Consider the following 22,900-nt stretch of genomic DNA (forward strand, 5'->3'; position numbering starts at 1 on the left):
TTTGGAGGTTGTGAAGTATAATGCCGAGCTGAGATAAGTCATGGTAGCAGAGAAACGAATGGCCTTGAGAATATTTTATCCAAGTGGAGACTGAGGGCATCATGAAATTTGTTGAATTTTCAAACACATTTTCACAATTTCTCCATTTGTGTTTTATTTAGTAGGTAATCCTCTCGAATATAGACGAAACAGCACCCCCTGTCGGAGGCCGGCTGTAATAACTTGACAGGGAGCAAGTTGAGAGGTCGCGTTAGCAACGAGGCGACACTGTTAGGATGTTTATTTCACTTTCGCTTTAACTCAAAGTTTTCAAGAAATCCATTACGAAAACCGGGTTCATCTATTTTTTACTGCCCCAAATAAGGCTCGCTATTCTGAGAGACACCTCGTCCGTTAGCTTCCGTTAGCCAGGTTGCTATGTTGCAGGGAAGCGGTTGGACGGACTCTTCAGAGTTACAACTCTTTTTTTGAAAAGCACTTCAAAAGGTAAGTTTGTTCATGACTGACAGCTTAACGTGCGTGTTCGAAAGCTAGTCTCCGGGCATGTTATATGAATGGCACCGTCTAATAAACTATTTCTTTTGAGTTTAATTCCCCGAGTTAGCTTAGCATTCGGGCGAGGCCAGAGAACGAAGCAACACTTGGTGGGCTGGGCACGTTACAAACTGCAGATCCGATTTGGATGACGCCCATAGTAATTTATTGTTTTTATTATTTTTTTTTAAACTATTTTAGTAACTACCACACGTGCTAGTATTTCCTTCAACACTAGAATCAGCCATTCCCGTCGTATCATCTTTTCGAAATTGGGTTGAAATTACGCCCAAGACACCTGTTCTTCAAAAAATCTCAACAGGTTGTTGTTTTTGCCTTCGTAACTGATGTTTGTGCACATAAAGATTAAAAAAATATCTCTCAATAACTTAAATAATAAATTAAAGTGCACATAAAAGGTAAATACAACCGAACTATTTTCTGGTGTGCTGTGTTTTTAACAACTGTATACAGATATGCAGTTTGAATTTTTTTTGCGCAGGACATTTTATTTTCAATCATTTCATGACCGTCCAACTTCATCATTATAAATATTTATCTATAGAATTTAGCATTATATCCATTTTAGCCTTATTAAAATACTGTCGCAATATAAATCAAAGAATAACTACTGTTGTTTTTAAGGACGTTACAGAAAATATTTGAAGTGCATCAATTTGCCTGATATTAAAAAAAATACTAATTTGGCCCACACACTGCATGGCAGCATGTTACTGTAATGCACAAGATAAACAATAATAAAAAAACAAAGCAATTTAAAATTACAGACAAGTCTTGCATGTTTCGAAAAATGGTCACAAAAATCTAAAGAGGTAATAAAATCAAACAAGTTGTCGCATTTGAACCTGAGTTGACGTTGACACACGCGACGCACGTCAGCACTGACACGTTCAGCCTTTTAGGTAAAACCTTTTGAGAAAGAAAAATGTACTACTTATTAAAGACCCACCAGTGGTCATTTTGCTTCTTTGTTAGGTGCACAGTCAAAGAGCGTAATTGATACTTTGAGACTAATTAGTCATTTCTTCATCTCTGCCGTCCATTTTTTTTTTTCCCCCAACCTCCTCACCACTTTTTTATTTTGACCTATTTAGCACAATCAAATGTTTTCCTCCATCAGTGATTAAAAATGTCGTAAAAATGTGTTGACCATTCATGCCTCACATTTTCCGTTATTAATATCAGCACTGCCTGCATGCTGTTTATTTTTTTTTCCACCTTAATTAATAAACCCTCTGAGTTTTCACTTGCTGTGTCATGTTGCTTTCGATGTGCTTGTGTATTTCAGTGTGTGTGTGTGTGTGCGCGCCCACGCCGGTAATTGAGGTGGAAAGGTGCGAGCTGCATTGCGCACCTGCTGGATGAAATAAGTCCCCGTAGCGTCAGCTCTAGACTCAGCACGTCAGCGCGGCCTTATCAATTCAACACTCCGCAGGCCCTTTTCACCTCCGCTCGGCAATAATTGACTGGCAGCGCCGTTGCGTTTATGACTGGCCAAGGTTATTCCAAACCTTTATTGGATGGCACACTTGCTAGTTGTGCATTTGTAGTTCTGCCTGATGCTTTTTAGCTGTGGTTAAATTTTTCAGCGCCATTCTTTCATTTAAATCTTTTACCCCCTTCCCCGCATGCGTGTGTATATGTTAAGTGTACTGCTGCAAACACAGGAGTTTCCCCATTGAGGGAATAATAAAGGATTATCTAATCTCTAATCTAATCTAACTCGGGACCTCATTAAATTCATGAGCTCCTTAAAGATTTGTCTCATAAGAAAGCCCAAAGTATAGAATGTGATGTCCGGAATCAACTTTGTGTTTGGCGAAGCATGAGAAACTCCGTTCAAGTTTGGAAGCTAATGGCGGTATCTCATCTATTTTTTCTTTTTTGGGGTCCTGGCAGATGGCTGTGTCCGTGCGGGGTTTGTACTTTGTCCTGACCTTGTTCTTGGCCAGTTTCTTCGGGAGCATCTTCATGCTGGGTCCGGTCTTACCCCTCATGCTGCTGTCCCCCGCCTGGTACCGCTGGATTACCGACCGCATCGTCGCGACCTGGCTCACCCTGCCCGTGGTGCGTACGTCGGCTCGGCTCTCACTCGACCCACTTTGCCCGGTTTTATTTGAAGTCGGACATTTTGTCTCTCCCCCACAAACAGTCCCTCCTGGAGCTGGTGTTTGGCGTGAAAGTGGTGATCACGGGCGACGCCTTCGTCCCCGGGGAGCGTAGCGTCATTATCATGAACCACCGTACGCGTCTGGACTGGATGTTCCTCTGGTGCTGCCTGCTGCGCTACAGCTACCTGCGCCTGGAGAAGATCTGCCTCAAGGCGGCGCTCAAGGCCGTGCCCGGCTTCGGTAAGTCAAAACGCGGCCCTTTTCCAAGGGCTTCTGATGACAGCGCAGATGCTCTCCAGGTTGGGCCATGCAGGTGGCATGCTTTGTCTTCATCCACCGGCGCTGGGAGAAGGACAAGGAGCACATAGGGAACATGCTTGACTACTTTTGTGACATCAGAGAACCTCTGCAGCTGCTGCTCTTTCCCGAGGGCACCGACCTCACAGGTGAGCCACTTTGGTGACATTTGTGGATTTTAGTTCGTATGGACGTTTTATGTTTTAATGCAACGCAATGATTTTTCTTGAGAGTCACACTTCACCCTTCTCATTTGAACATACCGAACGACACGGCAATGCAAACACAGTTTAGCGGCGCTAGCGCATAACCAAATGCTTGTCATCGCACTCCCAGAATGCGCTGATGTCAAACGACAAAGCTCTCCCTTAAGCCGAGTAAAGCTCCCCCGCTCAGTTTCTTATATGAGGGCGGGGCTAAATTTCTCCTTTCGTGTCATGATGTCATTTCGGGTGATCCAGTCAAGTGACATCATAATTAAACAGAGTTGATTAACATACAAACCTTGTTTTGTACAGGAGCGATTTATGTTGTCCTGCCCGAAGGAGCTGCGGCTGTTACATAACGGGACTAATGAGTCAGTGTAGAGTTAGTTAGCGAGTGCCCCGGGAAATGTTTGATTAATAAACAATCATCTGTCTTGATGTTTATGTCCTCTTGTCTCTCTGCTTCCTCGTCTCGCCCTCACACAAATGTGTGTTTGTGCTCACCAGCGCCGCTGGCATTGTCATCGCGACTGTTTTGTTCATCTCAATAGGGTCGTGTAATTGTGTACAGTAGCTTAAGTGTTCTCGTTCTTTTTTTCTATGCCAGCCTTTCTTTGTTCCCTCACACAGAGAACACGAGAGTGCGCAGCGACGAGTTTGCCACCCAGCACGACCTGCCCAAATACCGACACGTGCTGCATCCGCGCACCACCGGCTTCACTTTCATTGTGGAGCGACTGCGGAAAGGTGAGTGACGCCCGGAAAGATACGCTTGGGATACCAGTTCCAGAGAAGGAGATCGTTTCCCGTGGAGATTAACATGGAAACCCGAAAAAATGTTGCCTGTGTTCCCCAGGAGCGAACCTGGATGCAGTGCACGACATCACGGTGGCTTACCCCAAAAACATCCCCCAGACCGAGCGCCACCTCATGCTAGGCCACTTCCCCCGCGAGATCCACTTCCACGTGCGGCGCTACCCCGTCGCCACGCTCCCCGCCCCGGCCGACGAGCTGGAGTCGTGGTGCCGCCAGCGCTGGGCTGAAAAGGAATCCCGCCTGCAGGATTTCTATTCGGGCCAGCCGCGGGCCTTCGACCGGGAGGGCGTGGCGCGGGTGCCGCCGTGCAAGTCGGAGCTGCGCGTGGCTTTGATCAAAGCGGCTTCGCTGCTCTACTGGACCAGCTTCATCGCGCTGTGCTTTGCCGCCTTGTGGCTGTGGGCTCCCGTCAGGTTGTACTTCCTGATAGTGGTGGGCGTGTACGTGGCCCAGCAGAAATTGGCGGGTGGGCTGGAGCTGCTGGAGTTGGCCTGCCATCGCTATTGGACCTCCGTGGCGGCTAACGGGGATGACAAGATGCTGGATGGAAAAACGCGGTGAGGACAATGACGAGCTGGCACACTGACGATGCCTTTGGTGGCTGGGGTCCGCCTACAGGCAGCTCACTTGACCTCAGCAGGAGGCTTGAGAGGAACGTGTTGTGATCAGCCCTCATTTGGTCTCCTATTATTATTACCTCCGCCAACGACGGATTGCAGTAGACCAAATTTCTCGCAGAATGACGCATAGAGTGACTCATACGACACGACAACCTGTCTTTTAAGATCGCCACATCTTCCCCGTACGTCCTTCGAAATTGATATTTGTTTCAGCGTTTACACGATGCACGATGGAGCAAAGCCATACAACTTGCACATCCTCTGCTCGGACTCATCTAAATGTATTTTCGAATACCTCCTCCTTGGGTAGCATTTCGCTTTTATATAAAACATAGGAATGGATTTTTTCCCAGGGGGGTGGGGCTACTTGTTTGTACAAGTACAAAAGCCAAAGGTGTGGGAGAAAGTAAATACTCACTGATGAGGGTTGGCCGGAGTAGTTCCTTGAGATTAGAAGCTGATTTTTTATTTATTTTTTTTGCTTAAGGCTCAAAGGAAATGTCCTTATTGGGAATGTTTTTTTGGGGGGGGGCAGTGTTGGGATGTTGGGACAACATGACCCTCCCGCCACAGTGGTGGCACAGGAGGACCACCAGACTTGGAGTGGAAAACTTAATTTGTCTTAATGTTGAACCCCGTGACGAACCAGGGCACAGCGTCAATTTGAGTTGAGGCCACGATGTGAGGAAAAATGCTGATTGTCTGTTGAGAAGGTGAAATTTAGAGTCTCTGCTTTCCACACTCACTGTGATCCAATTGTTATGAAAATCAGATTAAATGTACAATCTGTTTTTATTTTTAGTATTATTTGTTATTTCCTAAATGCTGATGCTGGACCTCTTACATGGACTACCCTCAGGTAATTGTGGTGAGTTTATGGGGAGAAAGAAATATATGACTCTAGCAGATTAAATGAACTCCATTCAAAAATATGTGTTTGTATTTTGTGTACATTTAATGTGTTTTGCTTTTTCTTTGGCTTTAATTATTGGCGGTGCAACGCTCATTGCAGGACGACGGAGCAGCCTCGAGTCCAGATGTTGAGAAGTTGACTGAAGAATGTCGTGCGTCATCTTAGGGTGAGTCGTACTACATTTTAGTCGTGGGAACCGTTGCATTTATTTGTACTGAATCCCATTGTAGTTCTTGAAGTCAAGTGGGATTCATAATGGCACTCAGAAGTGTAAAAGTCTCTTGGGCTTATACTGCCCCCATGTGGCCAAGATGGACGCACCGGAAGCTGTATTTAAGCGAGAGTGTGACAATTTTTTTTTACTATTTTTTTTCTGTTTAATTATGTCGTTGTATTTTATTAATACACTGCAATATTGTGGAGTGAATGAAAATATACATTGCAATTTATTTACAGGCGGCTAGAACAGATTACTGGCATTGCCATTCATTTCATAGGGAAAAGATAACTTGAGATGTGTTTTCAGTTCTGAGCATGGCCACTGAATTAATTGAACTTGTATCTAAAGGCACCGCAATTTATTTGATGTTTATATTTTATTTTTTATTCTAGTCATACTTTAAGGATCGAATCGACAGAGTATTTTGGTGTTACACAACAGCGCAGGTCTCATTCCCCCTCCGTCGCCAACAGCAGGCGAGAAAAAAAAAAAAGGTCAGGAGCTTTGAAGGTGAAGTGCGGTCACCATAGTAACAAATGTTGTCTCCGTTGTCGTCTAGCAACGGGATGTGGAGTGATGTCAATGGAAAGCGTGCTATTTTCTCCCCGCTGACACAATGTCACTGCTTTGTGTGTGTGTGTGCGTGCACACGCATGGCCTGCTAAGGGAATGGAAAAGAAGCTACGATGTTGACATCCCCACGAGTCAATGATAAGCTAAAATATCCCCCTTGGGACAATGAATTGTGCCAATTAAAGGTCCCATTGATGCAGCTCTATCTTTTTTGGCCGCCGATACACAGCAGGATCATCCTTTGCATTTAGAATTAGAATCAAAATTGGACTTAAGGCAAGATGTGTCATCACATTGCACATCAGTTTTCAAATCACGTCTTTTACTATAAATACACTTCAACCAGTGGCATCACTAGGCTTATTTTAGGGGGGGTGCTTTAGCCCCACTAAAAAAAAATCCACCCCTCCCCAAACTCAAAAAGGCCCTAACATGCTTAACTATGCATTCTGCTCATCACACCACACGCTTTTAATCAGGTTACGTGGGGACAAAGTGAAAAAGACTGCAATGAATTATAAAGCAGGAGCTCTCTCTCCTTTTCTGGGACGAAAGGTGGAGTCTTCTTACATACTGTTCATTTTCCACACACCCGTATAGCATGTTCGGGTTGATTTTGAAACATAATAGCTGATTCCGGAGAAACTCTAAAATAAAAATTGAGGTTAAAAGAGACACCTATAGGTTGCTGTCAACCCATAAAAAAAAAATCCAATTCGACCCGAATAGCTTGTAAAGGTTGAAGAGCACATTTTCTCATTAGATGTTGTCGTTTCTTCCCCAACGATGTCTCGGCTATTTATAACTGCTCTGCGACAATAAGCAGGAGAATAATCTTAAGACCCTATTTATAAACCCAATCAAATCTCTTCCCTAGGATGACGATTTGAGGGGGGGAATGGAAAAAAAAATGCCATTCATTTTTTTTTTATTTTATTTTTTTTTCTGTGTGGCTCCAGGGAGAAACATGACTGGCATGCATTCCCCCCCTTGAATCGCTGTAGTAGTAAACGACAGCAGTTCTCTACTGCCACCCTGTGGCTGTTTTAGGTCGTGACACCAATGCATGCACACTATTATGATGATGCACCAACACCTATAACCCTTTTGTCTTGCAATGACAAGACAAATCCACACGACGTCGCTGTTGTCCATTAACTCGTCTGAAAACGCTTAGCAATCTTTTCTGTCACAGCAGCACCCCCTGTCGTTACATTGTAAGAGTGCAGGCCAGCTGCTCCACATAAACAGCTGGCTCTGAAAGGAGAGAACAAGCACCAGCAGGCCTCTTTTTGGCTGTTTTTTTTTTTCTTTTTTTTTTCTTTTTTTAATCACAAACGTGTGTTTTTATAGACTTTACCGGGAATGATAACTTTTGAAGTTAGGGCATCAGTGACGGAGGCACATATGTTGATGTGCGTAGACAATGATCAAAGTTGCATTTTTAAATTTAGAGTTGTGGTCCCAGTGTCAAAACAACTTTTAGTCACATGCTAATTAATTTAGCATAGGATTGGTGAAATTAACACTCGTGAGAGTAGCAGTTGTAGTGGTTGTGGTAGTCATTGTGGTGAGAGTGGCGGTACTGGTGGTGGTACTGGCATCGAAATGATAATAGTCATAATAATAGTGTGTCGGTTGCCGTGCCGGGGCATCGTATCTCTCTCCGGGCTCACTCCCTTTCTGTCCCTCTCGCAGGTGGTCCGTCCGCAGAGCCAGATTGAATATTTCATAGGAGACGAGTGCGCCTCTGGACGCTATCATTGAGGCCACATGTCGGCCCTGTGAAATACGTGGCCTGCCAGACCTCCTCCAACGCCACCCCACAGCCGCCATCTTGGCTCCACCGTGGGCCTCCTAATTGAAAGCCAACCGCGGCGAGTGCAGATGTTGGCGGCTGTCTTTAACCCCTTACGTGCCGGCCAGTCTTGTAGTGGAGCTAACAACGATACAGTGAAACCTTGGTGAGGTACGTTTTTTTTTTTTCCCTCAATGATAATCTAACCTGAAAAGCATCCACCTGAGTGGTGGCAGACACCCAGTTGTTGTGCTATGCTATGTTAGCCTGTTAAAATTAAATTGTCTGACTACTCATTATTGATATGCCTCGTATTGTACTGCTCTGTGAAAAAAAATCAAAACAAATCCCTCTTAGCGACACTAAGTTCCATTCCTTGCTCTGTTTATTGTACAACTCCGCTGATTTTATGTCACAGAAGTAGACCTGGACGACATTTGCCCCCTTTTTTTTTTCTTTTCTTTTATCCAAGTGTTTATTTTAAAGTGGAAAAAGTCCATTTCACCCCAAAAGACTGCATCTTGAAACCGTTAGGAAAAATATTCCAGATCCTAAACGGAGCAGGCGGGAGAGCGTACATTTCCCTAATTGCACGTGTACGTCCCACTTCCCTCTATTCTCTCTCTATTCCTGCTCGCAGCAGGTGAAAATACGCAGATGAGGCTCAAACACTCCACGCACGTCACCCCGACTGCTCGTTCGCCTCGTCGAGCTCGCGCGCGGGAACAAACGGAGCAATAACTCTCTCCCCGAGTGTGAGCAGGTGAAAGGAGAGTTGTCGCTCACCCAGGCTCCGTATAATATTTTAACGCACCAACCCAATAGGGACCCTGCGTCAATAATGCTGTCAGCACCTCGTGCGAGCGCCGGCTCCGTGCCGTGACGTCAACATCCAGCATCCATGGGAGAGAGAGCAAAGAAAACACACAAAGGAAACCCTAATCCCATACATCACACATGCTATTCCGATCCAGGGCTTCCCTTATTTAGCGACATGGGAAGGGGCAATGTAATAAAAACAGCTTTGTAGTCGTGCCGGACCGAGCGTTGGTGGTTTTAAACGGTGCTGGCGGACTCGCTCATTAACGTCGAGCGACGGACAGCTTTTAGTTCTAATTTGAGCGAGTCGTTTATTTGTCTAAAGTGGATTTGGATCTGCCGAGCCGGTCAAATCCAGTTTTCCATTCGGTTAAGTTTCGAGTCCATCTTGTGATGAGAGGAAGCAGCGGCGCAGGGGGTTTCGCTACTAGTTAGGGAACTTGTCTGTCTCCCGTCCGTCCGTCCGTCCGCCGTCACGCACGCACTCGCTCGCCCTTCTTCCAACGCACATGTTTGGATTGTTGGCGGCCTTGTCAGGAGTCAAGTAGAGCCTCTTAAAATGTGGCCCCGGGCCAAGGGTCATCCGCTAATGAGTAAAAAGCTTCTCCATTGTCGGCAAGGAGGGAGCAGGGAAATGTTCTCGCTCGGCGGGCGGTCCGGGCGAGGTGCGAAGGGATGGACGCTGGCAGGGGAGAAGTAAGGCCAAAGGGCCTCTGACACTGTGTCAGGAAGTGGCGAGGGCTCAGGTGAGCAGGGCTGACAATGATAAACTCTCTTTTATGCTTCCAAACACAAATGGTAGACTGGCTAAAAGTCGGCGGGTGGGCTGGAAGCTGAAAAGTATAGCGTTAGGGGGGGCTGACTGGCAGGTGGATGACACCAAATGATAGCTTGAGAAGAAAAAGATGAGAGACGCTCGCCGTCTTTCTCCCACTGCAGTCCAGACCAAGAACATGTATCAAGCCTTGCTTGTTCCGACAACTGAACTCTGTGAATACTGTCCGGACTTGTCGGCAGGACCACACAGCCTGATGACCCCCCCCCCCCAAATTAAAAGCCCCCTTTGGCTGTCCAGGTGGTCCTCTTGACACTTCATTTGGTACATCTACATAAACCCGAGTGCTTGGAAGTGAGGAGCAAAAGCTTAAGTATACAAAGATGAACTTAATCATTTTTATTTTTTACTTGAACAAAACAATTAATTACCCCAAATATATTTTCTGGAAGACTTTTTTTTTTTTTTAACTCCTCGCCCCAAAATCCCGCTTGGGTGTGTGTGCGGTGGTGGGCTTTTTGAAGGCGCCCCCTCCCTGGCCCGTACATTCGATGAGCTCATCCAGATGTCACCACAATTCCCCCGCGCATGTCTTCTTCTGTGTTTAGACAAGAAGAAGTAGAAGAAGAGAGCGGGACCATGTTCCAATTAGAGACGGCTAAACAGTTGATGTCAAAGAAACTAAAACTAACATTTACAGGCTGCTTTTGAGGGATCGCCTTTAAATTCCGCATCCCAGAATGCAATGCCCCAGCCTTTGCAAGCACCAAACCTGGCCTCACTGTAAATGAGCGAACAGATTAGCAACATTTTTCCCCCCCACCATACCGCCACACGAGACGTTTGCTTCAGATTTCCCGACCTCGCAAAGAACCACACTTGAGCCGTGACCTCATTTGGGGCGGCAGAGTGCAAACAATTATCCCATTAGTGCTGCCGCTCACCTTTTTCTTGCGGCCGGGATTCCCACATGTGAAGATCACAAAAAGACAGACAAGGGGGGGGGGGGTTAGCAGGGGTCGGCCCACACACACCTGGACGGGCCCGTGAGAGGTCTTCAAAGCTCCTCCGCCACCTGTGGAACACAGCCAAAGAGGCTTAAATGTTAAGTGTAGTGGTCTGCAGGCCTACTTATCTGCATAGACCAAACAAACACTTAAACACACGTACACACACACACATGCACGGAGCTCCATGGTGAGGCTTGGGAACGTGTGGGTGCGGGGCTGCTGTGTAGGAGCCGTTTGAAGCCAGCTGTCTCAACCTGACAGCCTGTTGTTTTAGAGGCCTTCGCTATGGCCGAAGGGGGCCGAGGGGAGAAAAACAACACCAGGAATGTGTACAAGTCAGGACCCAACAGTAAATCCTTCGTCCGTTTCCTTTCTCCCGACGCCCAGCGACGGGAGAGCTGGGCGAAGGGGTCCGAGGGAGGCGAACGGACGTGGGGGCACCATTGGTTTCGGTTCTTTACCGCTCTCCGTGGCGGGCATCGGGGTGGACAAGCGGCTAACACTTGAGATTCGATGATGAAGTTGTCGGGGGGGGGGGGAGATAATCTTATTTTGGTTCTTGCATCACAATTTAAGGCTGATTCACAAACAAGCTTGTTTCTATTGGACCAGAGTCGGGGAATTTCCAAAGCATGTCATCTTTTGCTTTGAATGCCGCGATTAGCGCATGCTGTGGTTACGCCATTAGCCGCCATGGTGCATAGCATACGTGCACGCGTATCCTCTTGGGAAAGACGGTTGTCATTAGGAAGTCAGGCCAGAAGTGATTTTGCGCTGTTGACGACGTTGTCGGATGCAAACGTCAAGAGGGGGAGTCTGGGTGGGCTTGGCATCGAGCGCTTTGCAGCAGCAGCAGTAGAAGTATGCAGAAGAAGGCAAACAAACAAGGTCCACCAGAGACCTCATCTGCGATTTGTATCTTTCAGCTGCGCAAAAACAGATTTTCCCAGGTTTTGTTTGGCACATCCAGGAGGCACAAGTTGAATGGCGAGAACCCAAAAGTAACCTGGATAAATGCTGCCTGTGCATAGGAAAGGGCTGAGCGATGTAGCCTTGAAATGTCCGATTTTTTTTTCACAAAAAAGACCAAAATAATATATATTAAAAAAAGACAAACTAAAAATTAAAAAAGATGGAAAAAATAAAACAAAGAACCTGCATAAAATGAAATAAAAATGAAAATTGAGCAAAACTAAATTTAAGTATTTATTTAAAACTCAAACATAAAAAAATAAATCTAACCAGAATAAAAAAAGAAAAGAAATCCCACTATAACCTTGGAACATGACATCATCACAAATGCACCGTAATTGGTAGGAGATGATGATGATGACGAGTCCGCCACAGCCGGGCGCCACGCGTCAACTCAGTGTGGGCTGCACCTCTTGAGCTCGAAGAACTCTTATCACATTAAGCGAAGGGACGCTCCGCCGCACTGCGGTCGGTCCGAGTCCGCAGCTGGGACAACAAAGCCACTCCTCCCAGTTCCTCACCCTCCGTTTAATCACAAATTTCTTTTGCAAGCCTCCGTGGAGTTTGGCCACTCTCCTGGTGGCCGTAAAAACTTTTGAAGCCACGCCACCCCAACAAAAGCCTCCTCATAGACGCTCGAAAAAACTCTCAAAGGCCGTTCATGGCCAATCGTTGTACAAACACGATCAAAGGGCGAGACAAAATGATTCCGAAATTCAATAAATGATCATATTCAGCAATCCATCCACCGACACCCTTTGTTTAATCCCAATTTTTTTTTTTTGCAAGCCTCGGCTGAGGTTGGGCCGCTCTCCCGGAGGCCATAAAACTCAAAAAGCACTTGCGACATGAAAGAAGAATTCCCGCCATTAAGTAAAGGAAGCACGACACCTGAGAGGCGATGTTTGAATGACAAAAGTTTACATCCAATACCAAATTTAGCTCAGTAAAACACCCACCTGGGGAACATTCCTGCCCTGAAAGGTTTATTTGGTTATCTCTCCACATCTCCCGTGGGGAAATATACTGTTAGGTAAACTGAGCTGATACAAACCACTTGTCGGCATACAAGAGCGAACACATTTCGACCCGGCTGCCAAAAGTGGATGGCGAGAGCTTCTGGTTTAGGGTCTGTTATTTAAATGACTTCATCGACTTAAATTGGAATCATGAATGGGAAGTATGAGGTAAAAGGTAGTAACCCAGTAAATCTCATAGTTTGGTTCTAGGATCACCATCTTTAATAATGGTATTAAATGCATTTTTTTCCTTTGTATTTTTAAGTGCTAGATTCCGGACTTTGGAACAGATTAATTGTGGTTGCATTATTTCCTATTCGAAATATTGCTTTGGTTTTAGTACAATTGTGTTTTTGGCAGACTTTCTTGAATGGATTATAAGTGCAATTTGAATTTTCTTTTTTTTTTAATATATTTTAAATGACTCATTATTTAAAGAGAGTTTTTTTATTTTTCAATTGGGAGCTAAGAATTGTTTTCTGGGAAATTTGGTGTAAAATGTTTGAGTTAAGAACAGTACATACTCCAGCATGTCTTTTTTAGCATATGCTCCGCGGCATTCATGTGGATAATTATAACTTTATAGAGATTTTTTTTTCCCCTCCCTTCTTTACGACCACATCTGCAGCTGAGGCAAATCGTCCAGGGCCAAACTAGTTTTTCTTTCTCTTTTGCCATTTCCATCCCGTTTTTATCTTCCTCTCGGACCCAGACCACCAACGTGAGGCGGGACCAGAAGGAGTGGCGACTCCAAAAAGGTCAGCGGAGCCACTTTATGTAGTTCCTGTCCTAATAGGAGATTTTTTTTTTAATTGGCAGTGCCTCACAGTTCAAAGTTCAAGCCAATGTTATCTTCATTGAAAATGCTAAACTGGTCAATAGACAATAATGTAAGCCATGATGGGGTGAAAGGTCAAAAGCAAGATGGCTGCCATAAGTCAGTTGGGTGGACAATGAACTTGTCATAAAAGCTGGCGTCTCGGTTAGATTTTCTTTTTTTTAAATTTTCGAATCGCCGATGAGTGTCCACAGATCATTTGCGGAGACAACAATCCACTTTTAAGTTGACAAAAATCTCTCGTGTGACAGCCCGGAGAGTTTTTGACACTACGTCTTATCACAGACGCCTGCTGACTCTTTTTGAAATTTTTTTCCAGTAGACTGTAAAGATTGTTACGTGACAGCATCAGATTGCGATCCTACTCTTCCTTTTATGGCCAAAGGTAGCCGATGGCGCTTTTGGGAAAGACTCGAGGCCTAGTCGGCCAAATCAAAGGTCCTCCTCCATTCGTCTTCAACGCGTCCAGTCTCGCAATCACTGTGTTTTTATCTCTTTTTATACTAATCTTATCTCCCCCGAGGCCTGCATCTTTGCCAAGCGTGGGTTTTCACAGCTCGCCCGCCGCTATCTGGACAAGTAGCTCGGCAGATACGTTGGCATGTGGGTCCGGCGCAAGCTCAAACAGCGCAGCATGTTACCTTGCTTGCTAGATTGGAGATAGCCGAGCTCAGATATGAAGGCGAAATATGCTTTCGGTTTTGCAACACTTCTCTAAGTGACTCAAAGTGGCCACCGGGGTGCTACACGCCGTCACATAAAGTCGCGCGACACTCGGGCCAAAAAAGTGACGCTCATTACAGAGTGTTTCTTCGCCTTCATCTTCTCATCGCGGCCGCGTATCCGCTTGCATCCAATAAATGTCACGACCGCTCGTATTTGTTTTCTGGGGCCGACTGTCTTCACTTAAAGACACCTATGCTAGCTACTTTAGCGATAGCTTCCCGCCAGAGGACCATTGAAGCGGATTAGCGCACGTGAGTCACTTTTTGAGTCAGCCGGATGAGATTTCCCGTATTTTCCCGCAGCTCAAAGGTTCTCGTTAAGTGTCCGCTTCCTTAATTGACCTGCCTTTGATGGTCCCTCTTAAAGGTTCAGTCTGTGTACTGTCACTTGGCGGGGAGCCTGAACTCACCGCAACCTCATAGCCCCCATTTTTTTTTTCCAACCCTCCTCGTCATTACGACAAAGGCCTCTAATTCACGACATTAATAATAATACGAAGAGCGCTCCTTATTGGAGATAGTAAAAGCGCAGCGAGGTCACATGCAGGTGAATGACTTTCAACTAAGGCGGCTTTTTATGTTTTCCACTGAGTCAATGCCAAAACAAGACATTAAAATTCCTTCAATATCCACTCACGGGTACACCTGCACGATTTAATGACGACTTCTGAAACGCCGTAACATACTCGGTGCACCGTCATAAGCTTTTTGAATCGCAAGCTAGGTCACGGAATGATTGAAACTCGTATCTCAAGAGTACGAGGGCGTTTTCTCGCATTTGCTTTTTTAAAATTTATCCTAGTCAACCTCAATGACAGAGCGGCGTAAAGTTCAGAAAGGTTCAAGTCGGACGCACGCGAGGCCGACGCGGCGAAAAAAAAATCAGTCCGCGCGACAGTAAACAGACGCCAAAAATCACCACCACCTGTGCAACGCGGCCACAATGGCCTCCTTTGTCAAGGCCGACGTTGTTCATACAATCTCCACGGCAACGTCGGAGCTGAGCCGCACTGTAATTTAGTCCATACATTGACTTGAACTGTTGGTGTAACCTTTAGGTATCACAGTATACCGTGCGCTCTCACATATATTTCGGAATCAAAACACACACACATGAGCGTGATCAAAGCGAGGAGAAATTATAGCCTGCGTCCTAACTGAGGCCTGGCATAGCCTCTCCGGCTCTGAAATAAATGCAGCCACAAATGCAAAACAGACAAATAGGAAAAAGCAACGAAGCACGTGTGGCCCATGCAGAGTTATTGTCTTTCATTTTTTTGTTTCACTCAGGTGAACAAAAAATTGTCAAATCTCCCGGGCTAGCATCAAACAGTGCGTGTCGTCAAATATTATTTTTTTGGTTTCCGTATTGATGCGATAGAATTGTGTATTATTAAAGTTTTTAAAATGAATAATTATAAAAATCAAAATTTCGACAGTAAAGCGGCAGTAAAGATGGCTGCCTGCCTTGTTTTTGTCGTAGAGGAGATAACGTCTCCTCTGCAGACGTGTCGCTTTATCTGCTTTTGCCTCTTCAACTTTTTGATGGCGTGATGTTTTCACCTCTCAAATAAGAGGCATCAAATTTCCACGGCTTGCCACAATTGTTTTTTTTTTTTTTTTTTACTTCTTCCCGCTCCCGAAGGGAACGTGAAGCAAAACCATTCCGGGGATTCCTGGAGTATTATCTGATGTCGGACCACCGTGCATGACTGCTAACCTGCAGATTTGTCAAAGTATTCCATCGGTGTCTCATTTATCGTTTTTCTGACTGTGCACGGGAAATAGCGTGTTTGTTTGCACAAATGATTAAATTCCCCTCGTTGATGACATAATTGTGGCCGGTCTAATCGCATTACGCTGAGTTTGTCCTCCCCTACAACAGCCCGAGCGACCTTTAAGCTTTAGAAAAGCTTTTTTTTTTGCAATGCTGATAAATTACTGAAGGATCCTGCGATAACAATGTGTCCTCGACATAAAAACACAATGTTTATCAGATTTGGTGTAATACATTCCCGCCAGCGTACAATCGTAGGCCTCTGATGAAAGCTTCAAGCAATGTGGGCCATCAGCTCATATTGTTTAATTACATCACACTCGTGGAGGGGATTGTTATGAATTCAATGAATCGGGTTTATACATATGATGAAGACATAGTCACGGGAACCCGCAGCCTATTCGGATAAAGTCGAAGGATAATACTCATCCCCCATGTTGACATACCTGTAGGTTTTGACAACGTAAGGATTGCATAGTGGATGTATGAAACTGCAGTCAAAGTTCTCGTTCTGTGTATGAGAACTTTCCACCTAATGCCGCTCATAAAATCATGTTTTTAAAAATATTATCAATTATCTATGAATAGAATTAAGTATATAATCTAATTTGTTATTCAATTTAATTAATTTTATTTATATTATTTAATTAATATTAATCTTTTTTATTTTTACAGTTTTTGGTTCTATCAGATCAAAGAAAGGTGGACCTCTTTTTTGATTAATTGATTTAAAAAAAAAAAAAAAAAAATTTGGCTTTTCCTGGGTCTGACCAGGCATCTTGTGGAATTTTTTTTGGGACCTCTAAGTTGACCAAAAAAGCATTTTCCTGCCATCTCAATTTGATGTGCAATTGGATGTGACCCAGCCATTGTCTGAATATTTGCATTTTCCACATTTGAACTTTCTGTGACAAGCTCAATCATCGCTAACGTATTAGGTGACGACAAGTGAAGAGTCAAAGATCCGACCAGGTTGAACCTTGTAGTACAAGAACATATGACACGAGGTGGCTGACTGCAACATTCTTTGGCCTCGACCTCACTCGAGTTTGGACTTAAACTAAGTGGTCTTGACTGCAGCCCATCTGCAGGATCGCTAATCATCCATCATTTTTGGAGTCGAACCACAAACCCGGACGGATATTTGCGCGGCGTGTTTTGCGACCCAGACGTTTGTGCGTCTGACCACCCTGTCGGCCTGTTTACAATATTTACATCGGATCTACTTATAAACTCTTGTTGTGGTTGCTATCAAAGACTAGCTTGTCTTTAAGATGTCACGGTGGTAACATGAATGCCACATCGATGTGTAACACGCTAAGTGTCGGAACTGGATTTGATCAAAATTAAACCGGGTGGAACAAAGCAATTTGAGAAATGGTTGTAGTAGTGTGAGTTTAGGGTAGGGGGGGGGGGTGCAGGGCGCGTCTGAGCTCACAGCTGGGAGAGTGGTGTGCAAAGCCTGCCAAAGCCTCAGCACATGACTCCCACCACTTGTCAAAAAATCACCATGTGTGCAATAATGTGATTACAGTCTGGTTACTATTATGATTTGAAACAACACACTTGTGCGGAATGGTGAGCGGGGCTTGAGGGTGTGTGTGTGTGTGTGTGTGTGTGTTGGGGGGGCAGTGTTGTGAGGGTGAGTTTGAGGTTGAGACTGCAGAGCAAATGGAGGCGGGGCACGTTGGATTCATTCCGCCCCGGGCCCCTCCGTGCCCTGCCGGAGGACACCAAGTGCAGGGGTGACTTTGTGTGTCTTGTTGTGGATTTACAAGTTGAGGGAAGCTTTACATCATCTGACCTTTAACCTTCATTCCAGCTTACACAATCAATGGAGTGCACACAAGGGTTGTCATCACAGGTGCAGCCAGAGATTGGCCGAGAAGATGGAACACATCCAGCCCAATTTTATTTTTTTTTTCCACCACCTCATGTTTTTATGTTCCTTCTCGATAATTCTTTATCAAAAAATTTGCCAAAAATATTTTTTGCAGGACAAATTGACCAAAACTGATCACAAGATAAATTTTTTTTTTCCCCCATTCCTGGATCTGATGAAAAGTCTTTCACGTCACCCTCCTCTGCATTGCGTTACAAGCAAAGGCCTCGTACGTCCCAACAAAATGTGGCCTCCAGACGACCGCAATGCTTTCTTTCCCGGCATGCATTGTGAATCATTTTCAGACGGTGCAGAATGTGGCATCTGGATCAGTCCTGAAAAGCCGGGGGGGTGGGGGGGTGGGGGTTAGTGGCACTGGCAAATTGAATTAGGACTTCCCACAGATGCACTTCTGTAACTGTTTAGCATGTTTCTTGTTGTTCGCCGTGTTCCTGCAAGGAATGTCGTCCGGCCTTCCCCGCAATCAAGGCGATCCGATTTCCCGAGTGATCATAGATGTGGTTGATTTATCCGTCCGTCTGTCACTCCGTCTGTCTTCTGGGCCTTGCCGAGGGTTGCAAGAGCCTCTTCCAGATGACTGTGTGTAAAAAATAGTTGGACTACACCCTGGACTGGTTTCAGGTTTTTATCAAGTCCAGTTCCAGTCCAAAAGTGTAGTCAAGTCTCATGAACAACAAATTCAAGTCACTCAAGTCATGTGACTCAAGTCCCTCGCTTCTGGTTTCAGCTCTCGGTACTCAGCTGTGTTTGTGACCTCGAACGCTAACTAACCAGATGGGGTAGACTGGATTTGTTCAGTAAACCAGGTAGCGAGGCCTCTTGACCAGATCCCGGCTTTAATTCTTTCACCAAGTCCTTCCGCACAAGCCAGGACAAAACCCAGACTCCTCATAGAAATACTTTGGAAAAGTCCCTGATGGCTTTTTAGGGAGAGAGCGCTTTCCAAGGCATATGTAAGGTCGTGTGTGCAATGTTTTTTTTTTTTTTTTTTGGCGGGAGTGGGTTTATGGCCTCTTTTGTGTCTTGTGATGAAACATCTGCGCGCAAGACTGCAGTTTGAGAGCAGCGGGTGCACGCTCGGCTCATGTGGACGAGGTGCGGCCCCAGCTGTTTACGTCTCGAGCTGGCGTTTTTCTTCTTCTGCGGCGCTCTCTCGCTTTTGCCGTTCTCACTGTGCAATGATGTTTTGCAAGTTTTTTTTTTTTCCAAGCTTCCGATGATTGAATGTCTTTTATTTTTTTAAATCTGAACTTTCTAAAAATGTGTATATATTATTTATTTTTTATATATTATTACATTATTTTTAAATAGAGACATTTTGATGTATCCCCAAATATTAACGACTAGAAAGATAAAGGACGAGACTGCTGTTTTGGTTAGCGAGCACCTCCGTCTGTTGGGAGTTACGTGATGAATCGCAAGCACCTGCTCATCTCACGGAATGATAAAAACATGGCGGGAAGGACGAGAGGAGCCGGGTGGCTTACATTTCTGTGGAATTGCCAAGAACTGGACACCTGCTACAAGGCAGCGAGCCATAAAAAAAAGAAATTCCTCTCATCCTTCCCGGCGGCCGTCCCGCACTCACTATCGGTTGCTATCGGGTTTGCGCTCGCGCACGCACGACTCGGCCAGCTGTGCCTTTAATCAACATGTTTGTCTCAATAACGTGGAAGATCTCCGAGTGGGAAATGATGCACGCTCGAACATGTCAATGATTAGAGCAGCTTCACCGATTGGCTGTTCTGACTCTCAGGGGAAAAAAAAGAAATCATAATCTTGTAAGATTTAAGTTACATGAAAGTGCGATTCGATTCAATATGGTCCGCATCCTGACTAGACTCTGAACCAGACTGGATAAATTGTCCGACGGGAGCGGGAACAAAGCGTGAAGGGGATGAGGACGATGAAGGTAGAGCGTGAGATGGTGGAGAAAGCGCGAGAGGTCACGGATTGTTTTACAAACAGAATTCCTTTAATTAATCACCTTGTTTGAACAGCTGGCTCGCTCAAGACAGGTCGTAACGGGATCCCGGTGTGGAAGTGCCGATTACCGACGCGCATTGGTCGGAAAAATATTAGCTGTCAAACGTTGCGGTCCGAGACGCACGGGAGAAGGCCCCCGCTTCCTGGTGGTGAGAGAGGCGCAGTCAAAAAAGGGGGTGCGGTGCGAGGGGGGGGGGGGATAACATGGCTCCCAAGGGCGTTCCTCAGGGCGCAGCCTGATATTGCAGTCTGGGAAAGGGGGTTCACACTCGAGGTCAGGATTGGAAAGCTGGGGAGACCCCCGTGTTAGCCTCGGTGTACGGGGAGCAGATAAACAACCTCCTGTCAGCGCGACTTGTAGAACATGTTTATTACTGATGAGGATTGACATCATACTCAAGAATGTGTCTCTGGAATACTTTTTTTTTTTTTTTAAACATATGTTCTCCTGCAGATTGTTTCCCATAACTTCTATTTTTATCCAAGAGGAGACTATGGGCGAGAAAATAATGCAGCAAAGGGGAGACTCTGGAGTCTCATTCTGCGACATGAAGGGGTAACGGCGGTAGCGTGTGTGATTATTTTTCATCATTCATTCAAATATTATCGTAGAGGAGACTTAGAGCAGCAGGGAAAAACTTTTTTTTTCTTTGCCTTGACTTCATGGCTCAGCTAGCAAAGGGAGTAATGTAGCATCAGGTGCCGGATTGTCAAAGTGTATTTACGTGTACCTAAAGGGAGGAAACTAATGTTCTCTGACCAAACATACACACACCACTAATATGTAATTGTATAAACACCGACGCTGACCTACCACTTCACTCCCCTCCACCATGATGTCATTATCGAGGCACTTAATTAGTCACCGAGTGCAGCACGGGCAACAACGACAGCGCTCTTCTCCACATCTGCCGCTTGTTCCTTTCCGTGACGCCGAGAGAGATTCCGACGCCGACTGGTTTTGTCTCTCCGTCTGTCTCCGAGCAGCGGGATAGCGACCGCTCGCTCGCTGAACCGTGATTCACTTCAAAGTGAATTCGAGTGAGTCGAAGGAGTGTTTTAGAAGCGTGATGGATAGCGGGCCGGACCGCCGGGGTCACGACTTAGTGTGCCCACTGAGGCCTGTAAAAGACCCATCTCTTCCTCACGCGCAAACACACATTATTGAACACACACACAATGTTGTGGAGTGACCTCATGCAAACATTTTGCAGACTCAATCTTAACCGGCAAGTCCGATTCCGCCCAATGCGTTTTGTTTGTCGACGTGTATCTCCGCCGCACGCACTTAGCAAGCATGTTTCTTGCACATGTTGTTGCCGTGCACTAAAGGTATATGATCGGTGTAGACTTACACAGCCGGGCGGTCCCCGCGGGCTCGTGACTGCGGGTCTTAACTACCCCCGGACCACATGTTTCATGAGCTCACTCCGCAATGCCCGAAGCGTTCTTTGGCTAAATTGGCTAAATGTATGCAGTTGTGTATGGCCATGCCAAAAGCAACACACAGCCTCTTGACAATCACTCAAGTGGAAGAGGTTGATTCAAGCTTATAGGATACAAAATCTGGACCAAATGAGCTGGAATAGTTGAACTCTCTCTCTCTCTGCTTGCTGGTTTAAACTGGGAAAATACACAGAGAGGCACCGGCGGCTGGAATATTGCCCAACGTTTGGCCATTTGGCATCAGGGGTGAACCCAAAGCCCTACAAATAGGAAAGTAGTACATTGGTTGTTAGCAGAAGTACGTTTTGGGAAGATTTGTTGTCCAACTTGATATAATATCAGCAAATTCTGAATTCTTATTTCTGACAAGCAAGGAAAAGAGTGATGATAACCATAGAACAGGAAACGTAACTCGGTTTATGAGAGGTTCTGGCTACTCAGAAGTTATACGATAGATTAAATAACTTAAATAGAGTGTCACGTGAGCAAAAAAGATTCCCCACAATGTCCAGCGAAGTTCACTAGGTGACAATAGTGCTCTGCAAAGCAGTGGTCACATGACACCTGTAAGTGGCGGTCGTTGTCGCTTACGCTGCTTTTGTCTATCACTCATTGTATCTCACTTAAAAACATGCTTTGATTGTCTCCCCCCCGCAGATCCACACACACAAAAGCTGTGCTGTCGCATCCGGCCACCAGAGGGGGGCAGACAATGTGCCCCCATCACTTAGGAGCAAAGCCTTCCGGATGTTGCACGGACACAAAAAGGCAAGTAGACAAAGTGATGTGATGATAGCATGTAGAAACACATTTGTCATGACAACTGGGATCATTTGCTTTAAAAAAAAGTCACCACAAGGGGGCGTAATTTCCCAGTCATTTATATTTCATTATGCCAATGGAAAACCAATTCACACGCCATTTTGGGGAAGCGATAGCTAGCCCCGAGAATATCGTCGCACGAGGCCACACATATCACTCCAACCAGAAACCGCCACGAATGTTTATTTGCCATCCGAAATGCAAGTATGGCACAATTCCGGTAGCCTTCCTTGCATCTGAATATCCTTCGGGCCTCCAATTATTTCTGAGCAGAACCAGTCTCGAAAAGCCACACAGACAAATGCACAGAGTTCCCACCCCCAGCGGTCCCTGACACATCAAAGCAGGAGGGAAGTCCGTCCGGGGGAATCGGACGAGACAAAGGAAGCGATTAAGAGATAAGGATCACTCTGAGATATGACATTTCATCCTGGCCGGATCCGGTAGACGCGCTGTATTCAGGGACCGGCAGGAGGGGGGATGAAAGGGGGGCGGGGGGTGGTCTGCCATCGCTTCCTCCTCCTTCCATCCACACGTTATGAGCACCCCACCCTCAAAGCAACACCCCTGCTTCCTTTGACTTGCTACTTTTCAACTTTTTCCCCCCTTAAATACAATTTAGCTACACACAAAAGGGGTGAATTTGAGTTAAAAAAACAAAAAGTAAAAAAAAATGAGACGTTCTTCTTTGTGGGCCTA

General features: G+C 45.6%; 1 protein-coding gene across 4 annotated transcripts; it reads left to right on the top strand.

The window, feature by feature from the left end:
- The first annotated feature begins 202 nt into the window (after positions 1-202).
- Positions 203-22,148, top strand: lclat1 (lysocardiolipin acyltransferase 1). 4 transcript variants are annotated; one of them, XM_061301544.1, is made up of 9 exons: positions 203-486; positions 2,455-2,622; positions 2,708-2,906; positions 2,966-3,112; positions 3,800-3,916; positions 4,026-4,542; positions 5,618-5,684; positions 8,010-8,280; positions 22,037-22,148. In XM_061301544.1, the coding sequence occupies exons 2-7, from the start codon at positions 2,455-2,457 to the stop codon at positions 5,655-5,657; spliced, it is 1,188 nt and encodes a 395-aa protein (XP_061157528.1). In that variant the 5' UTR covers positions 203-486; the 3' UTR covers positions 5,658-5,684; positions 8,010-8,280; positions 22,037-22,148. The 4 variants fall into 4 exon arrangements, with proteins under 4 accessions (XP_061157528.1, XP_061157527.1, XP_061157530.1 ...); XM_061301543.1 differs by having other exon boundaries at positions 8,010-8,275; XM_061301546.1 differs by lacking the exons at positions 8,010-8,280; positions 22,037-22,148 and adding exons at positions 6,131-6,232; positions 6,298-6,455.
- Positions 22,149-22,900: the final 752 nt, after the last annotated feature.

The sequence above is a fragment of the Syngnathus typhle genome, linkage group LG16 (assembly GCF_033458585.1).
Source record: "Syngnathus typhle isolate RoL2023-S1 ecotype Sweden linkage group LG16, RoL_Styp_1.0, whole genome shotgun sequence".
Lineage (NCBI taxonomy): Eukaryota > Metazoa > Chordata > Actinopteri > Syngnathiformes > Syngnathidae > Syngnathus > Syngnathus typhle.

Coding starts and splice junctions, on each gene's coding strand:
- lclat1 (XM_061301544.1), top strand. CDS start 2,455: ATGGCTGTGTCCGTGCGGGGTTTGTACTTTGTCCTGACCTTGTTCTTG. Junction 2,623..2,707: donor CCTGGCTCACCCTGCCCGTG/GTGCGTACGTCG, acceptor CCCCACAAACAG/TCCCTCCTGGAGCTGGTGTT. Junction 3,917..4,025: donor TGTGGAGCGACTGCGGAAAG/GTGAGTGACGCC, acceptor TGTGTTCCCCAG/GAGCGAACCTGGATGCAGTG.